Source organism: Mesoplodon mirus (genome assembly GCF_964341445.2).
Source record: "Mesoplodon mirus genome assembly, chromosome: X".
Taxonomy (NCBI): Eukaryota; Metazoa; Chordata; class Mammalia; order Artiodactyla; family Ziphiidae; genus Mesoplodon; species Mesoplodon mirus.
Window position 1 is genome coordinate 47908297 of NC_138981.1, and position 7999 is coordinate 47916295.

The 7999-nt window shown below is 56.4% G+C and overlaps 1 protein-coding gene and 1 pseudogene across 5 annotated transcripts in view; one reads left to right on the plus strand and one right to left on the minus strand.

Moving 5' to 3' along the window:
* The window catches only part of IQSEC2 (IQ motif and Sec7 domain ArfGEF 2), a 76539-nt gene extending 71180 nt beyond the window's left edge, over positions 1 to 5359 (minus strand). For 3 of the 4 annotated variants that reach the window (XM_082610782.1, XM_082610781.1, XM_082610777.1), the window contains exon 1: positions 4542 to 5357. In XM_082610782.1, the coding sequence (XP_082466908.1) occupies positions 4542 to 5248 (707 nt within the window). In that variant the 5' untranslated portion in view covers positions 5249 to 5357. Of the gene's footprint in view, positions 1 to 4541 lie in introns of all 4 variants that reach the window. The other variant, XM_082610784.1, reaches the window with a different exon arrangement.
* A 1351-nt stretch (positions 5360 to 6710) lies between these two features.
* On the plus strand, positions 6711 to 7559 carry LOC309796960 (small ribosomal subunit protein uS2-like; annotated as a pseudogene). Its single transcript has one exon. The product of its transcript is annotated as a small ribosomal subunit protein uS2-like (transcript).
* Positions 7560 to 7999: the final 440 nt, after the last annotated feature.

Sequence of the window (7999 nt, forward strand, 5' to 3'; positions counted from 1 at the left end):
AAATGAGATAAGAAGCAGCATGGAATGGTGGGTGAGAACGTTGTGGATGGACTCTGGAGCCTGGCCACCTGGGCTCCTTCTAACTCCTTCTCAGTTCTGCTACTTATTCACTGAGTGACCTTGGGGAAGCTACCCAACCTTTCTGGGCCTCGGTTTCCTCATCTGTGCAATGGACTTAATAACAGTATTTACATCAAAGGATTCATATGGCGATTGAATGAATTAATACACAGAAGGCACTTAGAACAAATAGTGCTTGGCACACAGTAAATGCAGGTTAAAAAAAGACGTTAGCTATTGTTACATAAAGCCACATAGGGTGGTGCCTGGCACATAGAAGGCTGAGGCTCACTCAGCACATGTGCGGCCCCTTCTCCATGCCCCAGGCCTCCCCTGTGCTCCCGGCAAATTCAGAGGCCACAGGAGGCAGAGGTGAGACAGATGAAAGAGTAGCAGAGGGCAAGCCTGGGTCCGGTCTTCCTCCCACCTCCCCCTCCGTCCGACACCCACTCTCTTCAAAGCCCCCTGCCCAGGTCTTTGACCAGTGGCCTGGCCTCCACTCCTCACTGCCCCTCCTACTCATTTTGTCCTACAGTGGGTCAGGCTTGGTCCCCTGTGTCTTTGGTCAGGGAAGGGGGTGGGAGGGCTCTCAAGCGCAGAGAGTCTGGTGTTTGCTCAGCCTGGGGGCCCCTCCTGCTCTGTGCACACAGCCAAGAAATGTTTGTGGATGACAACAGCCCCATTCTCGCCCCAGATCTAGACTGAGAAGCAAGATTCCTCTAATTCTCATTCAATTCGACATTATCATTGCCTCCCACATGAGTATAATGCTCCCAACACAGTGGGGGGAGGGAGAGAAATGGTATTCCATCCTGGGAAGAAGGAAAGACCCCCACCCTCCGCCCAGGAAAAGTGCCCAATACCCCAAAGGAGACAGACTTCCCCAGGGCCCCTCCCTGGGCTCCCTCCCTCCCTCCCAGTGCCCTCAGCCCCTGTGGGGAGCGCATTGACACTCCAGCGCACACACAAGACAACCCGGCAACTGTGCCTAGAGCCTAGACCACGCACTGCCCTGGCTGCTGAGAACACCAGGCCGGTCCTGCTGGTTGCTGTCCCCCAACGCAAGCCAGCCTGCTGGGGGGTGGTGCGTGCAGAGGATGAAGAGTTACCACCAAACCAGTTTCAGCCCACCACCGCCTACGGCAGAGCCGGAGCTGGGCCCAGGCAAAAATCGTGGGAAATGCAGCTCTCTTCAGCGTGGAGGACTCAGCAGTGGCCCCCCGCACGCCTGTAAATCATTCCAGGCGCCAGAACTGCAAGGGGGGGGGGCAGGCCAAGATCAACAACGAAAACAGAGCTCTTCTCTAACCATGGCGAGTGGGGGTGACAATTCCAGGGAAAAAGACCTGAGCATTGCAGAGACCAGCAGCTGCTAAAAAAACAAACAAGCAAGCAAAGACCTCATGTACAGAGGCCCAGTGGCCAGAAGGAGGTCGGGCCTCATCGTGCGCTATGCTGCACTAGAAAGGCCACACCCAGAGCACAGCAGAAGGCAGACTGGCATCCGGGAACCTGTCCAGAAGAGACAGTGCGGGTGGATGTGGGAATCCTGGGGGGATGACATAGGTGGGGGTGGACATGACAGCTGCTATCAACTGCGGTAGAGGGCAAGTTCACAGGCTCGGGAGTCTGTCTCACAGATAGTGTGACCTCTGGTGTGTTACTTCACTTCTCTGAGCCCTCGGTTTCTTCAGCTGTAAAACGTGGGTTGTGGTGACAGACGGACAGGGTCGCTGGGCAGAGGGGCCCTTCAACAAGCAGCAGCTGGGCCCAGGCCCCTCTGTCCCCTGTTCCTCCACCAGGGGGAGCCTGGGGACCAGGAGCGCCCAGCATGTACCAGCTCTACCTAGCCTCCCCCAATGCTGCAGCCTCTGCTGCTCAACACCCACCCTGCCTGCCCTGGCTTCCAGCGGCAGCCTCTCACCCACTCCTTACAAACCCAGAACAGGCCTGGCAGGGGAGTAGCTTGCAGCAGCTGTGGCAATAACAATGGCTAGTGCATCAATACGCCCTCCTGACGCCTGGTCGAGAGAGAGGGAGGGAGAGTGGAGAGAAGGGAGACAAGGCCTTCTGCCCTCCCCCATCGACTCCCCCTCTCATCACTCATCCCAGAGCCAGCTCCCCCTGCTCAAATCCTCCAGATACCTCAGGCTCTCCTGGCCTCTCCCAGTTGGTGACCTGGCCAGGTCCTGAGGCCAAGAGACTCCTTCAGGCTGGAAAGCCCCAGTGGAAAAATAACAGGCCTCGGAGACAGGTGGACTTGGGTTCTAGCCCCAGATCTATTAGGAACTGGCAGTGTAATCTTGAGCACGTTCCCTTCATTTTTTTGGAGCCTCAGTTTCCCCATCTCTAAAATGGAGTTGCTAGTGCTCACTGCACAGGCCCTGCTGTGAGGACCAAAAGAGGTACTAACGGGTGTGCAATCAAAGTACCGTCTAAATCCCCGTATTAATCCAGTAGGAAATGTGAAGCAAGGGAATCCAACAAACAGCCTGGAGGGTGCACAAAAAGAGGGAAAGACCGAGAGGCAGGCCTGTCCAGATGGCAGAAGCACAGAGCTCAAGAGCAAACAGGCTTCCAGCCAGCCAAGAGATTCAGACCCACATCTGCAGGATGGAGAATCTGAGAAGAACGGAACCCTAGAATTGGGGGAGACCCAGGTCATTTCATAGGGCTTTCCACCAGTTCAGGAATTATGCTTTCTCCAGCCCTCCCCGACCCCCTTGAGGCAGTCCACTGCATCACCAGACAGCCAGGTGGGAAAGTTCTTCCTGATTTATCCCCAAATTTCCCATTGCTCCTGGTTCTGCTCCCTGGAGCCACACATAATGAGGCTGCTTCCTCTGTCACAGGTTTGACCAGTCTGGAAAAGTCTTCCGCAGCCAGGCTAAAGGACCACAATGCCCATACAGTCTCCCTCTGTCCCCACCCCATCATGGCCCTCTCCTGAAAAGGCCTTGCTTGGTCAGTCGACCTGGCCCCTCCCTCCAGTGTGGGGCCCCAAGCTGCACACAGTCAGTCCTCCTGGAACGGGCTCCCAGCAGCCCTGGCTGGGCAGAAGAGCCCATCTCCCTCCGGGGCAGCCCACACCAAACCTCAGCTGAGGGTGCACTGCAGTGAAGCCCAGCCGAGCCCTTGAGCTGCAGCTGCTGCTCCTGGGGCCCAGCCATCTCAACCCAGCACCCCAGCTTGCTGCCTCACCACGGGGGAGTTGCAGAGAGCTGTCTCCCGGCAGATTTCCTGAGGCGGAAGGCTTCCCAACCCCCAGCCCAGCCTCCAAGAGACACTCCACTGGTTGTGGCACATGGTAGGACCAGCTGAGCAGTGAGAGGAGGGGGAAAGCTGTCCATTCGCTAGAGGACTTCAGACTTGCTCTGTAGTGGTGGCTGGATTAGTCACAGAACCATCAAATCTAAGCTGGAGGGGCCCTTAAAGAGCATCCAAGGCAGACCTTGCCTTTTAAAAAGATATGGGGGAACTGATGGCCTGAGAGAGGAAGGGACTCAGTCAAGGTCACAAAGCCAATCTGCAGCAGAGCTGGAAGGGGAACCTGGGTTTCCTAACTCCCAGGTCAGTATTCTTTCCAATCCAGCAGGAGAGAAATCGGGGAGCCTTTAGGGCAGCCCTGTGAGCCTGCACGCCCTTGACTCTTGGCCTGACATTTATCCCGACCAGCTCACCGTGGTATCTGCATGGAAGAAGTGGACCCAGCCCATGCCCCACCAACCCAATAGATGTTGCCAAGGTGTCCCAAATAGGCAGACACACAGACCCCAGCACAGAAACTGGCACTGATCCAACAAGAGGGAAGATCTGTAGACTTCCCTTGCTGGTACGCTCTTTAATTGGGTGGTTTTTCCTTGAGGGTGGAGAGGGGGTGGTCTTTGAGGAACTAGCCAAGGGCCGGGCCTCCATCTTTGCTCCCCCGACCAGGATGTGCTGCAGTTCCCCTCAGAGGGATATCAGCCTCCAGCAGCCATTCTGGTCCCCACCTGCCTCTCTGCGAAAGGATGGAGCTGAGGCCGCCAGAGGAGATCAGATCAGGCCTGTGCTCAGGACCCGCAGAGGAGACCCGAGGTGGGGTGGGGGGGGGCTTTCTTTCCCTTGGGGCTCTGATCTGACACCGTCGGAGACAATAAAAATCCCAACCGGCACATCCAAATAAAATAAATAAACGAAAAGCCATCCTCTGGCAAGGATATAGCGAGGGGGTGAAGAAGTGGAGGGGGTGATGACTGCTCCAGGCCCTCACTGGCCACGGTTTTGAGAAGGAAGAGACGCCTGCACTCATCGGGCCAACCCACTCTGGGGTAGCTAGAGAAGGGGTGTCGGCTGCGCGAGGGGGACCCGGCTTCGCCCGGCAGGTTGGGACTGGAGAGAAGGACATGGAATCAGGCACTGGCTTCTTACTTTACCAGCCGTACAAGTTGGAGAGGGAACTAGCGGGGAAGAGCCAGGAAAGACAAACACGCGTTCCTTACTTTCTCTGGAGGGTTGTGGCCGGGCTGGTGCTGGTACTGGTACTGTGGCCGCCGCCGGCCCCGGGGCTGGAGCTCCTGGATGCGCCACGGCTCAGCTGGCCCCGCTCTCGCGGTGGACGGGGCCCCACGCCCACCGCCGCCGAATAGCCGGATTCCTTCTCGCGGCCCGGGTGCGCTGGCCCGGCCTCCCGCCCGCTACGCTCGCGACCCAGGGCTGGGTTCTCGTGGTGCAGGTGGCACTGGGCCACGTCGCGCTCGCGGGCAGAGTAACCAGCAGTGTCCTGGAGTGGGTAGGAGGCGTCCCGCTCCTTGTCCCGATACACAGCCTCCCGGTTCTGATAGGCGCCGTCCCGGTTCGGGTAGCCCACGTCCCGGGCCGCCTGGTGGAACTGGCTCTCCCGCAGCTCGCGGTGGTGGAACTGGGTCTCGCGCAGGTTCTGGTACTGGCTCTCGCGGCTCGGGCTATCCCGCGCGCCGTGGGGGTCCCGGTGCAGCTCCCCGCGGTGCAGCTGGCTCTCCTCTCTCAGGTCGCGGTTCTCCTGGGTGAGCTGGTCCAGCTGGCCCTCCAGCTCTTCGATGCGCCGCCGCTGGGTCTCCAGCAGCTGCTGCTGGCTCTCTATGATGTTGTTCAGCTCCAGCAGGTACTCCACCGCCCGGTTGGGGCTCTCGGATCCCGGGCCGCCCGGGGGACCCGACCCCGCCTCCATCCTGGCGGCCCAGGGGCAGGGGAAGGGGCAGGAGAGCCCGGTCCCCGCTCGCTCACGGCGCCACCCTCCCCCGGGCCCAGCCGGGGGAGGGGGCCGGCGGGACGCGAGGGCGCGCACCGGGCTCGAGGGCCCGGGGGCCCGGGGGGGCCCGGGAGACAGCGCTGGGGCAGGCGGCACGGGGAGCAGGAGCTGAGGCTGCCGCTGCCGCTGCCGCCGCCACCGCCACGGCTCTCGAGGACGCGGCCCACGGCGCTCCGCCCGCTGCGGAGTCACTGCGCAGCGCGGCCGCGCGGGACCGCCCCGGCCGCCGGCCCGCCCCCCGCCCCTGCCCCCACCCCGCGCGCCCGGCCCGCCCCCGAGCGTCCCACCTGCCACCGCCGCCCGCACCCGAAGCCGGACCCGCCCCAAGGCACCCGGGCCAGCCCCATCACATTCCACCGGTCCCAGAGTCTTCACTTAATGCAGCCTAAAGAAGCCCTCCATCCCCGTCCGTTCCAATGTCCCTTGGGTCCACCAGGCCCAAGATCCTCGTCTAAGACCTCCCAGAAAACTCCATCCCAGGCAGCTCCCAGGTCTAGGCATCCCACAGACTCCCCATCCCCTGGGTCTGCCAATCCCAAGTGTCAGATTCCCCATCCCATCCAACCCCTGGACCTCCTACCTCAGGTGACCTCTCTTTAGCCCACGGCGTGGGCAGTCCCAGGATCTCCCACCCCAACAAGCCCTGGGACACCCCATCACAGCCAGTTTTAGGATCAAAGCCCCATTCATTCATTCAACCCCCATTTTCTGCTCTCCTTTGGAAATGCTCACCTCCATTTACTCCATCACCTCCATCCAATGAAACTGTACCCATCTTTCAAGACTTACATGCCACCTTACTGAAGCCAGCCCTGACCTCCCCAGCCAGAATCGCTCGCTTCCTCCACACGTCTTTTGTGGCACTTGTGGGACAAGTGGAACTCTGCTTTATAGCGCATTCGTTTTTGTTCTTGTGTCATGTCCTCTGCCAGACCAAGCTCCTTAGAGCCAGAAACATGTCTTCATTCATCTTTGTGAGCAGGTTGGGGTAGAAGAGAAAGCTTGAGTTTTACAGTCAGACAGAACTAGATTTAAATTTCATCTTCTCTCTGAGCTTCCATTTCCCTATCAATAACACCTACCTCACAGGAGTGGTCTTGGGAAACAGCACGCAAAAACATTTGTCACAGAAAAGACAACATAGAAAATGGAAGAAAATATTTGCAAATGATATATCTGAATATGTAAAGAACTCTTAAAGCTCAACATCAAAAAAACAACCCATTTTTTAATGGCCAAAGGACTTGAATAGATATTTCTCCAAAGATATACAAATGACCATTAACCACACGAAAAGATGCTCAACATCATTAGCCATCAGGGGAATGCAGATCAAAACCACAATGAGCTTTCCATCGTAACTTAAAGGGAAACTTTCACAATGTCCAGAGCCCTTGATATCCTGAGATGAAGGAGGAGGATGTCCTTAAATTCCTTGCAGCAGGAACCCACTTAGGTGGCACCAACCTTGACTTCAAATGGAACAGTATGTCTACAAAAGGCACAGTGATGGTATCTACATCATAAATCTAAAGAGAAGCTTCTGCTGGTGACTCGTGCCACTGAAAACCCAGCTGATGTCAGTGTCATATCTTCCAGGAATACTGGCCAGCTAGCTGTGCTGAAGCTCGCTGCTGCCACCAGGGCCACTCCTATTGCTGGCCACTTCGCTCCTGGAATCTTCGTTAACAAGATCCAGGCAGCCTTCCGTGAGCCACAACTTCCAGTGGTCACTGATCCCACCGCTGACCACCAGCCTCTCACAGAGGTGTCTTATGTTAACCTGCCCACCATTGCTCTGTGTGACACAGATTCTCCTCTGTGCCACATGGACACTGCTACCCCATGCAACAACAAAGGAGCCCACTCAGTGGGTCTGATGTGGATGCTGGCCTGGGAAGTACCATGCATATGTGACACCATCTCCCATGAGCATCCACTGGAGGTCATGCCTGATCTCTGCTTCTACAGAGACCCTAAAGAGATCGAAAAGGACAAACAGGCCACTGCTGGAAAGGTGTGACCGCGGAAGAATTTCAGAGTGAATGGACCGCTCCAGCTCCTGAGTTTACTGCTACTCAACCTGAGGTCACAGGCTGGTCTGATAGTATGTTGGTGCCCTCTGTGACTATCCAGCAGTTCTCTGCTGAAGATTGGAGCACTCAGCCCACCACTGAAGACTGCTCCCGATGCTCAGGCCACTGAATGGGTAGAAACGACCACTGGGTAGTTTGAAGCTGTTCTTCCATAGGCTCTTAAACAGAAAATGGAGATAAAGTTGTTGAAAAATAAACATCAGTTTCTTAAAACACACACATACAGATGCCACTTCACACCCACTATGATAGCTAGAACAAAAAGGACAGACAAGGAGAAGTATTGGTGAACCTGTGGGGCGATTGCTGTTGGGAATGTAAAATGGTTCAGTTGCTTTGGAAAACAGTTTGGAAGTTTCTCAAAATGTTAAACATAGGGTTACCATATGACCCAGGAATCCACTCCTAGGAATATACCCAAGGGAAATGAAAAATGTTTACACGAAAACTTATACATGAATGTTCATAGCAGCATTATTCATAATAGCCAAAAAGTGGAAACAATTAAATGTTCATCTGTTGATGAATGGGTAAACAAAATGTGGCATATCTACACAGTGGAATATTGTTCAGC